The 20,694-nt window shown below is 37.2% G+C and overlaps 2 protein-coding genes and 1 non-coding gene across 3 annotated transcripts; all 3 read right to left on the reverse strand.

Annotated features, from left to right (window-relative positions):
- Positions 1–962: 962 nt before the first annotated feature.
- LOC118275879 (N-acylneuraminate-9-phosphatase) lies at positions 963–11,808 on the reverse strand. Its single transcript, XM_035593997.2, has 5 exons — positions 11,628–11,808; positions 6,686–6,860; positions 4,612–4,696; positions 2,854–3,076; positions 963–2,059 (listed from the first exon to the last, which is right to left on the reverse strand). Exons 1-5 carry the CDS (start codon positions 11,736–11,738, stop codon positions 1,886–1,888), a joined length of 768 nt encoding a protein of 255 aa, XP_035449890.1. The 5' UTR covers positions 11,739–11,808; the 3' UTR covers positions 963–1,885.
- LOC118275878 (neurochondrin homolog) lies at positions 8,765–11,559 on the reverse strand. The gene has a single exon (XM_035593995.2). The coding sequence runs from the start codon at positions 11,260–11,262 to the stop codon at positions 9,049–9,051; it is 2,214 nt and encodes a 737-aa protein (XP_035449888.1). The 5' UTR covers positions 11,263–11,559; the 3' UTR covers positions 8,765–9,048.
- Positions 11,809–13,099: 1,291 nt separating the features above from the next.
- Positions 13,100–13,301, reverse strand: LOC118275951 (small nucleolar RNA U3). Its single transcript, XR_004783637.2, has one exon. It is a non-coding gene; the product is annotated as a small nucleolar RNA U3 (small nucleolar RNA).
- Positions 13,302–20,694: the final 7,393 nt, after the last annotated feature.

Genomic DNA, 20,694 nt, shown 5'->3' on the forward strand with positions numbered 1-20,694 from the left:
AGTGGAAAATTGACCGTGCGTTCTCCGCCCTCTAACTCGACAACGGTTCACCATATAAAAAAAAATTTAGACAAAAGTTGTAGAGAATTTTGTATTCTACAATATTGATAATGAATACAAATACCAAAAACCCATAGGAAATGAGTTATTTCCAAAAAACCGCAAAAAAACGATTTTTGCGACCTTTGACCCTGAATTTTAAGAGTTGCTTACACCCTACCATATATACCATGGTTTTGAGACAAGTTTTAGGGGGTCAATATACAAGTATATACAAACTTACAGCTGGTCATCTCGCATTCCGAGATTCTTACCTAATTTAAGCTTATTTGACTGGACTAATTTGACGAACCCGGTTAACTTAGGAGCGCTGTAACTGAGTTTCTAATGAATGAAATTAAAAACAGTAGTAGAGAAAAATTTTTCTCGAAAAATATTCTGCAAGATTGGTCTGAAGTCATTTATTTATAAAATGTAAAAAAAAAGTTATAGAGCAAAAAAGAAAATTTTATTAAAAATTTTTCACTTTTTTACTTATAACTTCTTTAATTGTTAATTAAGGGCAAAAAGTTATATAAACATATTTGTAGGCAAAATAATTTTCTACAAATTATGATTTTAAAAATTTTATTACGATGCATAGTTTCCGAGATATAGCAAAAAAGTGTTTCCATCCCTTTTTCCAAGATGGCGGCCGGGGGACAAGGGTGGCGACCCCACAAACTTCAAGTTAAGCTTCTATTGACCCCCTACATGACCAAAAAATAAAATTGCGTCCTCTAAAAAATGCATAATTCGGCCTTCAAATTGTAACATTTCAATGGACTACATGATTTTAGTTAATTTAGTGTAATGTGTTAATTTTAGGTAATGAATTAGTACTTTTACAGTTTTGTATTTTGATAATCACTTTTAAGGGAGTTAAGGGAGGGATTAAAAATAAAGAGAAATAAAACAAAAAATATTTTAAACTCATATTTTATTGACCATCTAAGGTAATGGATATTATAGTGTAGTTGATCTAACAATGAGGAACAATATAGGGATGATTATAGAGAAGCAAACTATCAAGAATATTGTCAAGTTAAAGTTTATTTATTAGCTAAAAACCTCATAGTCGAAACATGGCACAGATACGTAATAAAAAATGATTTAAGCATAGATAAAATCTGGCTACCAAAGGTAGGTATGTCATAAGACTAATATTGACTAAAGTTTGAGATTTATACAAGGAACTACATACTAAAGATCATTTACACATACATATCAGTCTACAGATATAATGAGCTATCTCTACGCGACAATGTACAGTTACAGAAATACCCACAATTCCTACAACCATATCACCTTGTGAGCACCCATGTGACATAACTCCATAATAATTTAATTTTTCGATAATTGTAATCAGCGACCACAAACCAAGCAAGACATCTTACAAGGAACATTTACAACTATCAGTATCACATATAAGACAGTCTCTTAAGAAGTTTCCTTAGAGTACAACCAAAACTTAAAAAATAAAGTTCGAAATCTCTTTATAAAAATATGCATTAAAAATATGCCTCTTTTCCTTAAAAGTAATCAGGCGTTTATATTCTTACCTAGAAGACAGAAAAATAAATATTTTTAATATTGTAACATAATACTTGGATAAGTATAAGACGGATTATGCAAGTTTGCATGGTAACTTTTGCATAAGATAAATTCGTGGTAGCAACCTTATGTTAATAAATATTGAGTGTAGTAACTAAAACCTATACATTTGTACTGTAAACAAAATTTTGTACTTTTGTTTGAATACTGTTCACAGACCAAAGAGTGTGTATGTCTATGTCCAAAAAGTCATTGCCAAAGGTAGAATATTACAGCCATCGAAAAAATAGAGTTATGCACATGTGATGTTGGATGTGTGCTCGGAGCGTTTCATTTTAGGTGAGTTAGGTAACACTTCGGGTAACTCTGTCACTTTATCTATAGTAAAATCTGGCAAGTCGGACGCTTCCATATCCTTCTGCAGTGGAATCCAAACTGTGCCGCCCAATTCAGCTTCTTTACCTCCCTGAAACATAAACCATTTCAAATAAGTAAAATGTAAGATTTACTAACATTCAAAAAATTATAAACCTTAACAACAACCCTACCATTTATTAGCTCATTGGGTGGAAATAGTGTGAAACCTCTAGTATATTTATCCAATAAGGAATTAGCAAGTGTCACACAATTGGTTTGAATTTGACCATTGGTTTTTTTATTGGTCAAACTGACTTCTTGCTAAATTAGCGCCATCTGGTGTTCGAAAAAACGGTAGCCAGATCATCAAACTAAATATGCAGTGAGTTATGGAAGTCGAAAACCGCTGAAAAATGACACTATAACGAGGCAGTCGTACAGTAGCAATGCCCATTAATCAATATTTCACCACATAAATACTTCGATCGATCAAATTCAAGGTAAGAGAACTTTTATGACAGTTGGCATTTACTCAATGCTGGAAACTCGCACGCAACACTAGACGTTCAAGGTCATTGTAATAGCTTTACTTGAGTATTTACTTTGTACTATAATATAACAGAATTATCTTTGTATTATAACTATTAATAACTATCTTGGAAGTGAGTGAGCGTAGCATAGCCAGCTGTGAGCTCAGAACAGTGGGATGTTCATATTATTTATGACTATAAACCCCAGGCGTGACTTGAAACTAGTCGAGTTAGTTCATCAAACAGTTTTGTGGTTAAGCCATACCGATGTTGCTGTGTCTCTGTACTATGCGGATGCGGAATCATCAGCCGTGTTTCGCTAACCCAATCTATTTACTTTCAAATTTGAATTAAAGTAGGTGGTTCTGCTAACCTTAATATCAGTTTCCAGCTTGTCTCCAACCATGATGCACATGCGAGGCTCGACGTTGAGCATCTTGCAAGCTTCTAGGAAGATGTGCTGATCAGGCTTCTCCCACGGCAGGTCGCCGGAGACCAGCAAGCAGTCGAAGTACTTGCGGAGTCCCAGCCGTTCAATCTTCTGCCACTGGGCGCGAGACGGCCCGTTCGTGATCAGACCGAGAAGATAATCCTCCCTGTCCACATTTATTGACCAGCCTTTTGTTATTTCTAGCTGCTTCTCATGCTGAAACTCAGCACATGATACAACAAAGCCAAATAGTCTTGCACACACTACCGCAATGGTTCCAAACTAAACGACATTAAAAATATTGTTACGACTGCTTCAAATTTACGGTGTGTACCACGCCGTAAAATCTAATTAATGGCTTTACATATTTTTATGTCAAATAAATTAGCGAACTAGTGCAGTTTGTGCAAGAGAATTTATGAAACACATTATGAAAATTACCATATTACTTCAAGTGCAATTCATATTAATTATATAAATTCCACAGGAAATAAAAACTTAGGAACTAGGGATATGCTATGTTGAGTTTATGTTCAAGTAAGTAGGTGGATATAGTTTAGTTAGATTATGTTTTAGTAGCTGGGATAGACTTTATCTCAGAATAGCATATTATTAAGGTTTAAAATACAATGGAGATATTTTAAACATCGCAATGAAATCGTTACAAAACCAAGTAATGCAATATGAAGTCAAGTACTAAGTAGGTTAGTAAGTTAAACATTTTAATGTACTTTAAAAGTATCTCCATTGTAGAACTGAATTTTCTGAGGTAATGTGTTACCTTCGCCGTGATGTACTCCCTCATTTATTTTACAAATACAATTCAAACCTAAGTGTTGCGCACGCAGCGCCCCGAGTTTACTCACTCGTGGAGCAACAACTGAACTGTTGAAAAACAAGTCATTTATTAGCAACATGCGCTCAAAGCCAGCCCAATACACTTGCAGAGGCATCTGTGAATACCAATCAATACTCTTTGTGCCAAACTATTTGTTCTCAGTGATATCTATTATTACTCTCAAATTACTTTCGTTATATTTTGCCAAATGTGTCAGTACTATACCCAATATGACTATAGAATATGCCTCCACAATGTTTTGGTCCTGACTTTGTTATGATATTGAGAAATCAGTATTGCGCTGATTATTCATAGTCTTATGTGGCATGCACGATCGAATGATGGTTACGAAAACAATCTATAAATACTCGTAACTCTAGTGAATATGCGCAGTGGACAGGACGTGAACGATGGTAAACATGATACGTTTCTCTGAAAAATGATCAAAATAATTTAGTACCACATAACACCATGCACAATTAAGTGATAATAAGTGATGTTGTTCTGAGATCAATCAACGTTTCTATAAATAAAGCTTAATAAAAATCAAATGGACTAGATAGATATCACAGTAATTTAATTATTCCCATAATTTTCAGATCTCAGTTAAACTTTATTTTAAATTAATCTTAGAACAACACAAAAATATCCACTAAAGTTGTAGTAATTTCTTTGTTTTATATTGACACTGGCAACACCAGATGAATCACTACAAAACACCAAAGAAATTGCCAATTAAAATTATTTACAAATTAAAAATAACATAAAATTACATCATGGAGAAATATTTTGTTAGTGAAATGAACCTTTTATGGTAAATATTTCTTCATAATATGTAACTGAATGAAATGTAACCAACGTACCGCAGTGTTTCCAACAGATGTATCACTTCGTTTGTTAGAGCCAAACACTGAAACCTTAATTTTACCCATTCGGTTGATATATTTTCTGAAACAAAAATAAATAAAGTTCAGCCAAAAGAAATAAAGGAACGGAAATCGTTACAGATATACCGGTATTATTTGTGGATATGTTTATTTGACTACGAACGATTGTTGCTCCATTTCAATGTTGCTATGCTAAAAATGTTTTACAATGAATTTATAATCGTACCTCTATGTAAAGTCTGCTACCTACCACCACTTAATTTTTATTAGTTCTTAAAATAGCTCTTCTACAACACCATATTTCGCATTTCGAGAATGGTTGTAAGGTATGTAATACGATACGCAGCCAATACATGCACAGATTTCCAACTCTTTATACCTACGTACTATGCACTTAATACATATGTAGTTCTGTGAGAATCATCGCTGCAAATACGGCGCTATCTATACTTACTTTCCGAAAACACGTGCTTCTAGTCACGGTATGTTTATAAAACGTGTTCTATATGTTTAAAAACTTCTTGGCTCCAATCTGGCTTCGAATTCGAGACATTAATGATACGGAGTTGTTGTTCAAATGCCTTACCACAGTATGAAAATGGCAACTATCTTTCGTTAAGTACCTTTATAGCAGTGTTCAGATTTCTTAAGAATTTATTCTAGTTCATCTAGTTTCTATCTATTTGCAGGTTATTTCCAAAATTCCATTGTTCGTGTCTCCATTGATATTGATGACGCGGTGTCTTTTACAATTATTTATAGCGGTGGCCAGTGGTCACTGTTCGTTTTATAAATCTCTTGTAAACGCCCACGCTTAGCAACTAAATGTAACATTTTACGTGGAAGATGAAAATATATCATCACGCAATACATGTGTTAGATGTTTACATTAATAGCAGAACACAGTTTTGCTTATTCATTGAAGGCACCTACTACCTACCCACTTGCAAGTTTGTACTTTCGTTCGGTCAGACGTAGAAGTGCATTCACATTCTAGGCTCCGTGCCAAGTCTAAACGTAAAAACCATTTCGCCGAAGCGTACGGACATGTCGGTAATAGACGACATACTCTCTTTGTCACTCGTTTGGTCCATATAGCGTGATTTAGACGTTAAACAATGTAATTGTGGGCGCTTATCCTATTACTCTGTGTTATATTATTGGGAAATGAGACTTGCTTACGTTAAAGGAAGTTAGATGCCAACTCAATACCTACTCACTTGTATTTTTTTTGTAAACGTAACTTACGTATCTGAATTAAAGGCGTCTGAGTAAAAGGAGCTGAAATAGTACATTAAAATTGTTCATGATTTCTGCAATTCATGAAATTAATATTAGACACATCTGGTAAATTAATGTGTTACCTTGCAATCTTGCATTCTACTGACACTAATAGGGAGTAGAGCGTGACAATGCACAACTTTATTCGCATATAAACATGAGGAGTTATATAGATGTAATCCGTAATAATATACCAAGTTTTGCTTGTGCCAAATGACTATCATGAAACATGGAAATTTTGAAGGAAACCAAAATAAATTAAATTTGAGTAAGCGGCCATTTACCTATTACGCAGACGTGTTTACGCTTTGATCTCTACATTAGTCAACCTTCCTACCTATCCTTTTGCTGGCACGAATTAACAAAATGCTAAATTGCAGCAGGTGTCAAGTGATGTTTTTACTACTCTGTGCACTAATGTATGGAGGGCAGTGTGGCCTTTCCTTGATCCTCAACTCAATCCAAGGTTTAGTATACATATTTGTTGTTAGTGAAGTGAGTCGACAGTCGAAGTGAGAGTGAGTCACATGAAGTGAGTTACACATCACCTTTTACAACATCTATTCTTTTGTTTCAGAAGAGATAGAAGGTTGAAGGCTCAATAAAACATTGCGGGAATCGATCCCGAATCTTGTGCTTCGGTAACCAAAAATAGCACTTCTCCAATCAACCAACAATCACTTTAGCTCCTAATAAGGCAACAATGTTCTGATTTAAGTTTACACACTTCTTATGCTATAATTATAAAAAAAGAAAGTGTTATACTAACTGGCGATATGTCTATAGTTCTTTGGCAGGCAGTTACGCCACAGGTGAGCCGGCCACTCGTCCAGAGCGTACGTGTCATCATCAGGGCGTGCCCTGAACGCGCGGAGGAAGTTTGTCCCGCTCTCCACTGCAGCTTCTTGACTCAGCCCATATTGCTGCTGCAGAATTTCTATAATCTGAACAAGATAGATAAAAGTTAGACCAGGATTTAGAAAAAATCGTAAACAGTTCAGCATGCCTCTGGGTGTAGACTACTCCAGATTCCCTGCAGTGGCATGAAAATCAAGCCCCCTTGTTAGCTTTAAAATCTATGCTACACATATGACACCCAAACCCGAAACAACAATGGATCACAAAGAATTGTTCCGTGCGGGAATCGAACCCGTTACAAGCGCCACAGCATCAACCGTGTAGTTAAGTTTGGCATAATCTACTATAACTTATCTTCGTTATGTGGTAATTCAAGTAGCCAGAATATATCAGAACTACACCGTTGATTTCAGAAGTCCAGAAGAATCCATACTTACGTTTTTTTACTAACCACTTCAGAACAAAACCGTGTTATTTTGGAACCTAGGATATCTTAAAACTAACGTGTGCCTGTTTCAGTAATGTTGACACTAGAAAGCAGAATAAATAACATTCTCTAAAGCAATCTAAGTTGTTTAGTTACCAGCTTATCTCTAGTTGGCTCGACCTGAGAAGTAGGTATAAATAAGTCGCGTGTTCGGAACCAATAGGTACCTATTTATAGGTATTGGAACCTATTTATCGTGTTGACAACTATCTACAAGTAGGTACCTATTTGAATATTATTGATTGATAGAAATATGGGTACCTACTGAGCCCACATTTCAAGCCTTTATAACCTTTATTCTATAATTTATCTTTACTAACACAAATGTTTTGTCCTTTCAGTTTACTAACAACTACCAAAAAGTTAAAGTTTATAATCTGCCGTCACCACTCGACACTGGCAGTATAGTCAACAACTATATATTAGAGACTCGGTTGTCATCAAGAAAAAAAAACCTTTATTCTACCTAAGACCTAGTAAAACAGCTGCTCTTTTATAAGCAGTTTTCTAAATGGCATTTAGATGGAAGCAATGTAGGTACAAAGCAGTTTATGTACTACTTAGTTGCAAGCACAAAAACACAAGTTAGTTATACAAAACTTCACGGGAATCGAACCCGTGACATAACAGGGAAATACAATTCCTCTAATCAGCGTGTATCTAGTTCAAAAGTGTTTTCGTGTGTCTTGTATTTGTGTTCTAGATTTTAAGAGGTCATTTGTTTCAAATTATTTTTCAGCTTTTGTGAAATATAATTATATAATCTACTGCTTTTAACCGACTTCATTAATAGATAAACTCTTATTTTCAGACATCTAATAAACAATTTCCTCTAAAACGTGTTTTTATTTTCCCTTCCAACATAATAGTTTGACCTCATTCCAGAAAAAAACACTGGAAGCTGCTCAAGGTACGAAACTGGGGAAAATAAATAACAAGCTATATTTGTTATCATATTGCGTCACATTAAGGTCGAAAATTCTTTGAAAAGGGCTTGCTTTATAAGAGATCTTGTATTTAATTAATAAAGCCCTTGGGTATGCTAAAATAGAATGCATAACCAACGTTATAAAGGACTTTAAGTCTTAGTGTCTACAACATATGTTACATATTACCATGTTTTATAAGTTAACTGAGCAAGATATTGAATTTCCTGTAATACAGCAGTACTAAGCGAGATGTTGCATGGCATTTGTATCTAAGGAAGTGTCGGCTCCGGGAATAGCCGTGGGGTCAACGTTCCCGGCGTAGCGTCGTTCACTCACCTGTCTTTTGGCAGCTGGCACAGTGTGTGTGAAAACTGATACCGTTTCGTTAATGAGTTATAATCAGTCTGTGTGTATCATGCTTCATGTACACTAAGATAACATCATCCTATACTACTGATCAAAAGAAAAGTGTTCAGTATTTATTTCTAATGCTTTTTGTGTCCTAAATTTTGGTATTCTCAGTGTCTGTGTTCCTAGTAAATTGCTCATGTAAGATGTTAAATGAAAAAGAGAATTATATTAAAATCTTTATTGACAACCAAACAGTATTATTGTTATAAAAAAATGTAAGCAGCCATTCAAATTATATTACAGTCTTCAAAACAAATTATAATTTATGTACACTAAGTTCTTAAGAACAATATAATCTGAATTGTTAGACTTTAAAATAATTATGAGTAATTATAAAAAAACAGTTTAAGTACTTTGTTGTAAAAATGTAGTGTATTGTTTGTTTATAAGTTTGCATTATACAAAAATAAGTAGGTATTGTACCTACCTACTACTTTAAATAACAATTTAATCTCCGAACAATTTCTTGCCTAATTCCATTAACCGGTGGTTCCTGCACATCTTTAGTGCTCCTGCTTTCTTTAACACTGGGATAACAGCTTCATTGGAATCTACTAGTCTGCACAGGAAATCTTCAAACGCTGACTTCACGTTAGGTTGCAGAGTACCGACTTTAACCTTAGCCAGCATCTCGGCAATGCCCTGGGCCCATCCACTCTCAATGGCAAACTCTGATATCCATGGCACCATTGTGAGCACTCCACTCATAGTTTGCATGCCCAAGAACCACAGGTCAGCTATTTCATTCCAGTGTTCTTTATAACTCATTGATACAACAAGCGCACTGGGGTCATTAGACTCATCAATGTTGTAAGCATCCCACAGGAATCTGATAGTGGACTGGATATATCTGCATATAGAGAAGTCATTCTTCTTCACTTTACTGGCTTGTTGTTTCAGTAAGAGCAAGCCCAGCACTGCCAGATGTCCATGGAGAACTAAGTTTTCAGGGATATCCTTGAGTTCAGGCAAGTCATTGAAGATGAACTTAAGGAGTGTGTTGAACAACATACTAGTCTCCACTACCTTTGGTGCCAGCACTGTAAGGTTCATGAAGATATTGCACAGACTGACCATGGCTGCTCTAGAGTCCTTCATATCTTCTAATACTTGAGGATCAAGCTCACGAGGAGGTTGGTTCAGGACTTTTAATCTTTCAGATCGAGGTACAGGAGGCTTCTTGTAGTGTACAATGGACCAGTGGAAGCACATCGCTTCATATAAAATATCTTCTTGTTTCAAGTTTAATACAATGGTTCTGGCTTTGTCTTCAACTACTAAATGGCATAAAGCTGGCAACATTAAGCGGAGAAGATCAATCTGTCCCATCAGACTTACTTCAGTTTCCATAGCTTCACCTTCAGATTTATTCTTTTCAGCCATCTTTCTGGCTCTGTAGGCATGGAACGAGTCATTGGCAAGGGAGAAGATAAATGGCAGGAGGGTGTAGATTTGTTCTCTCATGGCGGTTGTTTCCTGAGCAATCCAAGCAACCAGTACCCTGACCATAGCACAAACATAAACCTTCTCAGCATCAGGTAGTTTGTCTCTGTTCTTGTCATTGAACACTTTGGTTAACATAGACACTATAGCGTTGAAAGCACCTTTCAGACCAGTGTAAACTGATTGCTTCTCTTTTTGTTCCAAATCCAATTGGTCTGTAGCCATGTAGTTGATGGATAATTCTAATACAATAAAGCAGGCTGTTACCAATTCAGCATTTGCATATGCTTGTTTGAAGCTCCTATCTTCAAGTTGCATTCTCACTTCTATGGCACAAAGTTGTTGTAGCAGCAGGAAGAACTTCTTCGGATTCTCCTCATCGTTCAAGGTCCACTCAATACCAAGAAGGTCAACAATGTTTGCAGCAAGTTTAAGAGCAGGATCTCTTTGGTTCTTACCAATTTTGCTGGTAAGGATATCATGCAGAGCTTTGTAGATACTCTGTGGCCATGTTTCATCTGCAGAGCCAGGTATGACAGTTGCTTTATTACAGCTGTACAAAAGTGCACTCAGGATAGTAGCTAATTCAAACTTCCTCTCTGACTGGTCAGTGGCAAAGTCTAGTGCTATTTTGTTTACCAAAGCATGGAAAGGCTTCGGGTCATCACCCCAAGCGGCAGGCCCATACCTGCTGACTAGCTTGACAAGGATATTAAGGGCCTCATCAGTCTGGAAACTTTGATGAGAGTAAATTTCTGACATTTTAGTGATAGCACCAACCTCAATGAGAGCCTTCTGGCCAGCCTCTTGTTCAGCAATACACTGCAGGCATGTGTACGCTTCACTGACAATGATAAGGTCATCATCATAGTCTTCACTTTCAGATTTTTGCACTATTTCAAGGAACACTGGTATGTTGGCCAGCATCTCCGGGTGGGTTGCAAGTTCAGGATCATTGCAGAAGGTGGTGAGTATAGAGAGGGCAACTGACTTGTACACAGACGGCGGGCAGTCATCCTGCACGGCGTTACTAGTCAGCAGCTTCTTCAAGAATTTGAATCCAATGGCTTCGAAGAGTGCCTTCTTAGCTTGCGTTTGGCAATCCTTGGCCTTTACAAGTTTGGTCACCATGAACAGCGCCGCGAACTTTTCCGTATCGCTTTTGGCGGCTTTTAATATTAGTATACATTTCTTTATCGGTTCCGATATATCACCCATTATTACGAAACACGCGACGCGATTACAAGGCGCAATAGTGAGCGCTCCACTGAGCGAGCGCTGGCTCCGCGGTTGAATCGCTCCGACAGCGGCTCGATCTACATCACGTTTATAATTAGCGTGAGTTCTCTTCCAAAATATCTAAATCTGGACGTCGAGCTCACGTTCTCCAACTATGAAGCACTATTTTTACACACACGCTGGAACGCGAACGCTTAACACGCGGGGTGCAACAAGCAAATCAACGACTTCCACCAACGACGTAAAAACTATTGCGATAACCACGATGACAGCGCGCGCACTTCGTTCCGAACGAATCCATGACCGTGCCAATGTCACAAATATGTTTATAGAAAAAAACTCACCTTATTGCAGGCTCTAGTATCCCCTTTTCTTGTTTGTATCAGTGTGTTGTCTAAATCAAAGAATATAGCTGCAACATCACTATTTTCACCATAATACGAATTATTTGCCATTTTTGCGGACGAGTGAGTGGTGTAACGCAAGGGAAAAAAACAGCTGCTATGTGATGACGTCACGACGATAGCTAACGTCACAAGAGCAAAATGCGTTTTCTTGTTCAATAAATCGACACCAGCAATTTATACTACGCTAACTCGAAATTTGGAAAAAACTTTTTTATGCCAAGTTGCTTAAAATGTGTGTTTACATACGTCATAAAAAAATTGAGAAGAAATATGCAAAAATAAGAAAGTTACAAATCTTATAAAACGCTAAGTAAAGGTACTTTTTGAAATCACTCGATTTATATTACGCCAACTATTATTAGCGGAGTGTGCGCGGGGATCACTTTGGTCAAAATCTGTGCAACACTGCGCTAACTCATAGTTAGTGTAGTTTAGTGCGTTCGTGTGTATACTTGTTCGTTTGTAAAATGAACGACTTAGCGACTTTTACATGGTAAATACTTATGTGTTAACGTATTAATTAGTTTATTAATGGTACGTTGACTATTCTTTTTGTAAGTAAGTACATGTTCTTTATAAAATATTGAAATATGCATCAGATGATTGATCACGCAATACGACGTCCCATACTACACTACGCTAACGTTAGTTAGACGTGTATAAGATGTAACATTTTTTTGATGAATTACGTTTATATACGGCTAACTTGTGCTAAATCAAAAAATAGAAATAATTAAGGAAATATAAATATGAGATATTACAATGAATAAATTAAATATTAAGCATACCAAATTTCAAAAAAGTATCTTAATTAATTTAAAAGTTATCACGTTTTTCCCTTTAAACGCCTCTACTGTAAAGTACGCTTTTTGAGTTAGCGCAGTATAAATTGCTGGTGTCGAAATAATATTTTTATTCACTTACTCCTATGACATTCAATGAAGAAGTAGATATTCCATCCCTTTCTAGGTCGCTTGATAAGAAAATATAGGGGTCGAACGCCATCTATATTTCATCATACGAATATTTATCAGTAGAACCATAGAATGCGTAGTTGGTTTTTAGCAACTGAATGTTTTTAGCTTTAGTTACTAGATGGCGTGATAATCAATACCCCTTCCTACAGTCGGGTAAAAAGAAAATACCTTCAACCAATAATTACTGAAAAAACATTAAAATACCTATTTACAAGATATTACATCAATGTATGTCTATCATCACCCTGTTAGGGATTTTATTACTTATGCGTTTTAACTACACCCGATTAAATATCATAAGGGTTTTTTACATAATTATATTTAAGTTTAATGGAAACACGAAATAGTTTACTTACATAGTATACATTATTTGTATAGGTATACAGTACAATGTTATTTAATTTAATTTGTTTATTTATAATGGTTTAAAAAGCCACTCAGACAGCGACAGTACCCCACGCTCCTCCGCGAAGAGGAGTGAACGATCATCGAAGGCTGATGGTAGGTCTACCACCGCCCGTCTCACGCTCAGGGCACCGCGCCACATCTCATCAACGTGACTGGTGAGGACTCACATAGTGTGAAAGTCTCGAGAAGAGCTTACTATAGAAATGATCCTATGAAGTAAGGTCTTGCCGTAACTGACGATTCCGGCGAGGGTCATTCATTCGCGGAGAATCTTAACACCGCGATGTACAAAAGTGACGTCACGGCACAGCGCCATCTAGTGAAATGTTTTGTAACAATGATCTATACTTGTAGATCATTGTTGACATTTGGATAGATCTTTGTAACTCTACGTAAAAACTCCCGCACGGATTTAGATGGAATTTGGCAAACGAATTGGTCAGGTTTCAGATTAGTAAAGGATAATTTTAATTCTGTAATGGGCACTAATTAATTATTATTATAACAGTGTTTGAAAATATTGGATTATCCAATAATAATATTGCACAATAAGTGCCAATGGTGCCAGTAATGATATGGTTTGTTTTTAATTAAATATTTTTTTAGCAGTAGACTTAACGGGTTGCGGAGCTACTACTAGAGCAGGAGTAGGAACGGGATGGTTTTTAGTCAGTTAGACACTTCCTCTCGCCTCACCCAATGCGGGAAGAAGGTCATTGTACGCGTTTTTATGCTTTGGAAATAATATAAAAAGGCTGTAAGTGCGCGTGCTGTGTGCTTATAGCCCTTTTATATTGACGTTATGAAATGTAATATACGGTTTCTCGGAACTTACATTCAGTTTATTTTATTTACAAATGTTTCATCTGATTAGAAACCAATTAAACCATGTTTCAAGATTTTTCGTTTCAGGTTCAAAGATGCAGTGGTTGGCTTAAAAGTTGCAAAGATTTAATAACATCATATTTCTCGCTCGAAAGCTTCTATTCGATGTTTAGGACCTCAGAAAAAACAAAACAACAATATATTTATCTATCTATAGAAATCGATTTAGGCGATGTAAATACGTTGCTAAGTTTGTTAGGACAACAATTAGTACATAGACAGTGTGTAGACAGTAAATAAAGTGAAAATTCAAACATCAGTCCCTTTTGAACGTACTAAATGTCTAATACATTTTAATCTAGTGAGTAAATCCAACACATATCCAGTTAATGAAACACAAAACAACAATTCTCCCGCATCGCTTACACAGAATCGTTTACGGTTTTTGTCGTGTGTGCCATACTTGATACTGACATACAACTTGCGTATAAACCGTTACAACCACATATGAAAGTAATATGAGAAGGCCGGGATGAGTTACGATCAAGGGACATGTCATTCCATGAACGGAGAAATTCTTTTATCAACATTGTTTCGCCGGGATAATATGCTCAGACCCAAGCCCTTGTAATTTTATAAGTGTGCAGGTATATTTATGTGTTTACATTAAATTATGTACACGTTTTGTGTTTGTTGTTTATTAATTGGACATTTTTGATGGATAGCAACGTTACGAATTTTAGAGTTTTAAGACTGGAACACCATGGAATTTATTATTTTACGACTGGGATGCGTTGCGTGTTAATGGACTCGATTCCATCAACCAATATGCAAATATACATTCTTAGTTTTACTGTCTTTAGTTTTATAGTAAATAAGTAATTTTTGTGTAGAGGTACAGTCTACATGCGTTTCTTCTTCCTCATAGATACCACCTTTTTAAACCTACACCATCTCGTAAGTCTCACTAAATCTTTTGTTGTGAATACCGGCGCAGAGAGCTTTGATTTTAGGGCCTACCGACGTAGGCATCCTAATCTAAATAAAGGTGGGACAGGAGCGAAACGTATACATAAACAAAATGTAGGCTCCAGGCTGTTGGTGGGTAGCATGACATGAATGTATTGACACAAGGCGAGGCGCATATCGAGCTGGAGTCCCGGCGCGCGGCCGACACTCGCCTTGCTCTCATTTGTCTACTCACCGACCGCACGTATTCCATAAACTACGTCCACCCATACAGCATGCACGTTTGTTTTACAGATATATCTTTGAACTAGAAACTATTGTTCTCGATTTGTATTGTGGAAAAAACTACTGCCGCCGCTAGTTGCTTTTCTTGACACCTAGCAAACTACGCGGTTTCTGAAGTAGTTTTCTACAGATGAAATCAAACACTTGTCTAGTGCTATTTACTAATAACGTACAAAAGGCCTGGCTCTAAAAATGGACAGTGCTCCTTACATTTTCCTGTTGTGTAGGGTAGTCCTTCAACAATACATGAGTGCGGAACACAGAACTCCGAAAGGGGCAAGCAAATAGCGATTGTGTAAGAAAATTTATACTACGTGGAATTCGTTCAAGGGTTATTAGATTTCCTGTCACACGCAGGGCTCGCCGGCCGCGGGTCCTATTTGCCAAACATTGCCAAGAAGTCAATGCCAATTTCTTGCGTAAACATTTTGTTCGGTCATTATCGTTTCTTGTTGGATGTTTTGCACTGGTTTTAACAAATTATAGTCGAGTTTCTAAACTTGGTGCCAATTTTGTTCAATTTGGAGATTGTAATTTGCTTGAAGGGTGGCTGCCAGATCTCATTGGCGTCATTTTAAGCTTATTTTCCAGACTCGTAATTCACGCAAAAGGGGTTTGTCGTTACGTACGTAGGGGTACGGGTAAGTTTGTTTAATTTAAGTGTTTTTGTGTGTAGGCGTGCCGCCTCTTTAGCAGAACCTGCGCTAGGATATTAGGATCGTATTTATAAATTGGGTATATTTACTTAACTTGGTACATATGTACCTTACCTGTGTTTGATCGACCAGTCGCCTATCTCACTTCAACACCAAATATACATACATACACATAAGCCCATACAATACATATACTGAGCATGACACAGTTCTACCTGAGAATTTTCTTTGGGAGTAGGCATGTTTGAGTCGGCCATTGTGCTGTTATCAGCATTCAAGATGCTTAACTGAATAGTGCGCCCCCTCGCAGCAATTAACTAGCTATGCTCATTAGCAGCCCGTTTTCATTCGGCGGCCGTAATCCGCTCGGGCCAACTTTCTTTGGAACACCTCGATTTACTGTGTCACGTGGGAGGGCGGCGGCGGCGGGCGGTACCTGTAATGTGCTGACTCCGTCGGAACGTAGCTGCTATGATGTGATTCTTAGTATTAACTGCTATGCGACCTCTTTTGGTGATATTCGCCTTTTTCTTTTTAATTGATCATTAGGACATTTTCAAGCCAGTGCTTGCTTTGACACTGGCACAGAACAACTCCTCTTGTATCACAGCTTGATCTTGTCCACATGATACATAGCTGCCTACTTTACATAAACGTGTGCTAGTACTCTCAAACACCATTTGCCCAATTGGCAAGCAGCAGCGCAATTCTGAAGCAAGTGGTTCGGCTCTAACCAAACATGGCTCGAATCTGCATTTAGCCGTCGCGTCGCATCAGTCTGTTATTGACAGCAAGCAGGTTCGTATACCCAGAGTACCCGGGTAACCAGTGATTTATACCGGGTAAACATCGCACACGTTATCACCGCCTTGCACCTGCCTTATCCGGCCTGCGAGGTGCAACCTACCGTTTCTAGTAAGCCGATTTGCGATTTTGATGCATGCGAAATGACGTTTTGGAAGGTAACTTTAAATTTCTTAGCAGTCTGTGGACTCTAGATGCAGCCTTGCGATGTGAATCTTTAAATGTAAATTAACTAAAAGCATTTTCATTTTGAAAGTAATGTTGGGAAGTGCTTTTAGTTGCAACCTGTGATATACTTTCTAATGTACCTCTCGAAAGTAACGGTCTAAGAACTAGGCTACACGTACTAGTAGGATCTTTAGAAACGTGCGTATCTTCTACATACAATCCGTAACACCATGTGTACAGATTTTAAATAAACAATTCAATCCCTCCGCCCCAAATTTCCCCAATCCGTGTTGCATTTTAACATCAAACAATAAACATAGCATTGAACGGCAGACCGAGTTTTGTTTCGAAACAGATTTCAACGCTCTCCGTCCATGTAATAAGTTATTACACACATATTACTTATAGGGAACTATTTGCGGGACGATTTGTCGACGCGGCGTGACGTCGGCTGACGTTACGAGTGTTCGTGGCATTTCATTAACTAACGGATTGTTGCCACAAGCCGCCGATGTGCGGCCCTGTCCAATTTGTTCCCGAAGCACTATTGGCCAGCCGACCCGAATGCCTGATGATAATCATAAACGGCCCCTGCCAAATTGGTAATACGCGTTAGTGAATATCTAAGCAAGGGATAGCACCTAATGGCAATTTAGTTTAAGTTATTATACTGATAATAGTTATGCTCTGAAGCGGAATTTATTGTTATTTATTTGTGTTTTAGTTTAGGTAGACTTAGGTCACTTTTTTGTTGATTTACGTAGTGGAAATGTATGAAGTTTATATCAAAACAAAATAATTTCAATCATTAAAAAAAAGTAGGCTAAAACCCCAGGAATGTGTTTGAAATGAAACGAACCTGCAAATTTTAGATAGGCCTTTCACGAGCGATTAAAAAATCGAATTTCGAATAGCAATGGGCTCGAATCCGCCATCATTGAATTAACGTGACGTCACAAATAGAAGGATGTAGTGTAAAAGTGCGGTGCGAATAATGGCCAAAAATACCGGCGCATTTGGACATTCCCAGCACAGGCAGCTGGGCATGCATTCTTAATGCTGTACGAGCGAATTCATAAGTATTTCGAGTAGTATATCATGTTTCCATCATTTTGCTTCGTGTTAGGATGATTCAGTTCTTCGTATCGATTTTATAGTTACCTAGATGTTGTAGGATTATTTATTTTGATAACTAGTCTGAGAGTTAGGGCTTCTACATTGTCTTGTGAATTAACAATGATAGGCGAAATACAGATCTCTATTACATTATTATCTCACTCACTTTATTACTTAGTTATTATTCATTCAATTTATATATGGAATAAGCCGGTAAACGAGCAGACGGATCACCTAATGGTAAGCAATCGCCGCCGCCCATGGACACTCGAAACAGCAGAGGCATTACAAGTGCGTTGACAGTCTTTTGGGGGTTAGGAATTTAAGGGTTGTTGGGGAATCGGGGATTAGGAAGAGGGGTAATTGGCCTCCGGTAACCTCACTCACACAACGAAAGCGTTGTTTCACGTCGGTTTTCTGTGAGGCCGTGATATCACTCTGGTCGAGCCGGCCCATTCGTGCCGAAGCATGGCTCTCCCACACTTAGAATAATATCAATATTTCTTCTTATTTTTGCTAACGAAACGTTTTTTTATCAATGTCAAAGAGTCCTATTACATGCCGTCATTGTAATAACAAGTAACATTACCGATTTGAAATTGTTATGAAGCATAATTACCATGGAGGCTTTATTCAATGTTATTGTTCATACTGCAGTGTTTTATTACCTCGGAACATGAAATCGTTCGAATATCGATGTTTATTAAATACATTTTATTAAAATAATAAACTCATTTTTTACCTGCCTCGTTGGTCGAGTGGTCGCAAGTGCGACTGCCGGACAAGGGGTCTCGGGTTCGATTCCCGGGTCGGGCAAAGTATTGCTGGGCTTTTTCGGATTTTCGAAAATTTCTCAATAGTAGCACGGAGTTGCCGTAATGTGCACCTCTGCCTACCCCTTCGGGGATAAAAAGGCGTGACGTTATGTAGCACGGAGTCTGGAAATGTGACTGGTACATGGGACTTACAACATAAATTGTGGAAAGTGGGTGTACATTGTACAGTGGCATTACGTGCTATAATGTGCACCTCTGCCTATCCCTTCGGGGATTAAAGGCGTGACGATATGTATGTATGTCATTTTTTTACCTATATTGCTAGAGAATAGATTGAAATGGTATTTGATAACAAGTTTTATACCCAAAGGGTAGGACCTCTGTCTGTCTCTACCACATCATATTAACTGTATCATATTAACTGTGATAGCCAGACAGTTGATTTTTTTTGCCGATCATATATTTCTGTTATCTCTATAATGTGAACTTTCGATATACATAATTTTATTATAACTTTCATGATACCTACTAAATTAATCATTATGTTATCGACCGTTACGAGGAGACTAGTTTCAAGCCATGTTAGAGGAACCTCGAGCATGGCTTGAAACTAGTCGAGTTTCTCGTCAAACAGTGAGTGAGCCGATAACATAATAATGAATTATTCGATATATTTTATAAAGGATTTTATTGACCAAAGTAGGTACCCGATAATACATTCCTCCCGCGTCTCCTCCAGGCCTTCATAATACATATTTAATATATTTGATTTAAATCATAAGACGCACAGGTCGCTTATTAAAGTTTACACTACAATGAGTTTGCTTATGAGCTCATAACTAAGATCTCTTAATCACCAAACTAGATAATTACTTTGGTTTGATAATCTCGAGGCACTTCGGAATGTCTGAAATGAAATTAAGTACAAGTATTTACGAAATACGTTTAAGCCCCTAGATAATTTTTGCAACTAACTTGAGTAATTACTTGTGTCCATTACTTTAGGGGTCGGCTGATTAGTCATGTCTATGTATATTCATAATGCTGAGGAGTTTGTTTGTATATTTATCTGTACACGTTTATGTCTGAAACATTCTATCTATCTACGAGTATTATATTTTCCTTTGTTTTATTCTGATAATGAAAATTGGGAAGATTGGGTAGGGTGTAATTAGGCCTCCGATAACGTCACTCACATAACGAAACACAACACAAGCGTTGTTTCACGTCGGTTTTCTGTGAGCCCGTGATGTTACTCCGATTAAACCGGCCCATTCGGTCCGAAGCAAGTTTTGAACCTTGGCTTACGGGAGTCGCAGCGGTTTTGGGAGAGAGTGGCAGGCTTGTACCAAAAAATAGAACTAGAAATAAACTTATAGTCCAACAATGAAATGTTGTACAAAACAAAGACTCTCAAAATTAAAAACCTATAGACGTAGGTTTCACTTTCCACCCCATGACCAAAATCCAAACGGATCAATGTCGCAAACAACAGACTAGGTAGCTATTTGCAGGATTCCCTTGCGTATGACACAATATTAATTAATGAGCGACGTGGGAGCAAATGATGATGGCTGACATGCCGTCTGTCCGTCATTATGTGTAATAAGCCTGCCGGTACCTGCTGGTAACCAGAACCATATACCGCAACACATGGCTATTGAATGTTTTTGAATTACTGAATTTAATTTATAAAGTTATTATACACTAATTTGTATGCAATTATTAAATTCTGGTATTATAACTATCATTGGTACGAATTTGTAGTAATGTGGGATAGACAGGAATATCAGGATTAAGAGTATGGTAGTAAGATTGCAAAAGGGATGGTGACGGGGCATGAAAATTAAAAATATAGTAGTAATGAAAAAATATTACACACGTATTTTTTCCCATATAAGATATCAATGCTTCGATAAAACGAATCAAAGTTTGGGGGTAAATATGTCATTTCTATGTATAAAAAGTACCTAGAAGTGACGTCACACGATGTTTCAAATCAATATATCATCGAAAGTAT

The sequence above is a fragment of the Spodoptera frugiperda genome, chromosome 8, assembly GCF_023101765.2.
Source record: "Spodoptera frugiperda isolate SF20-4 chromosome 8, AGI-APGP_CSIRO_Sfru_2.0, whole genome shotgun sequence".
Lineage (NCBI taxonomy): Eukaryota > Metazoa > Arthropoda > Insecta > Lepidoptera > Noctuidae > Spodoptera > Spodoptera frugiperda.

Excerpts from the sequence above, each read along its gene's own strand:
- LOC118275878 (XM_035593995.2), bottom strand. The coding sequence starts at position 11,262 with ATGGGTGATATATCGGAACCGATAAAGAAATGTATACTAATATTAAAA.
- LOC118275879 (XM_035593997.2), bottom strand. The coding sequence starts at position 11,738 with ATGGCAAATAATTCGTATTATGGTGAAAATAGTGATGTTGCAGCTATA. Across the intron at positions 6,861-11,627 it reads ATACTAGAGCCTGCAATAAG|ATTATAGAAATTCTGCAGCA; the intron begins GTGAGTTTTTTT and ends TATCTTGTTCAG. Across the intron at positions 4,697-6,685 it reads GAACTATAGACATATCGCCA|AAAATATATCAACCGAATGG; the intron begins GTTAGTATAACA and ends TTTTTGTTTCAG.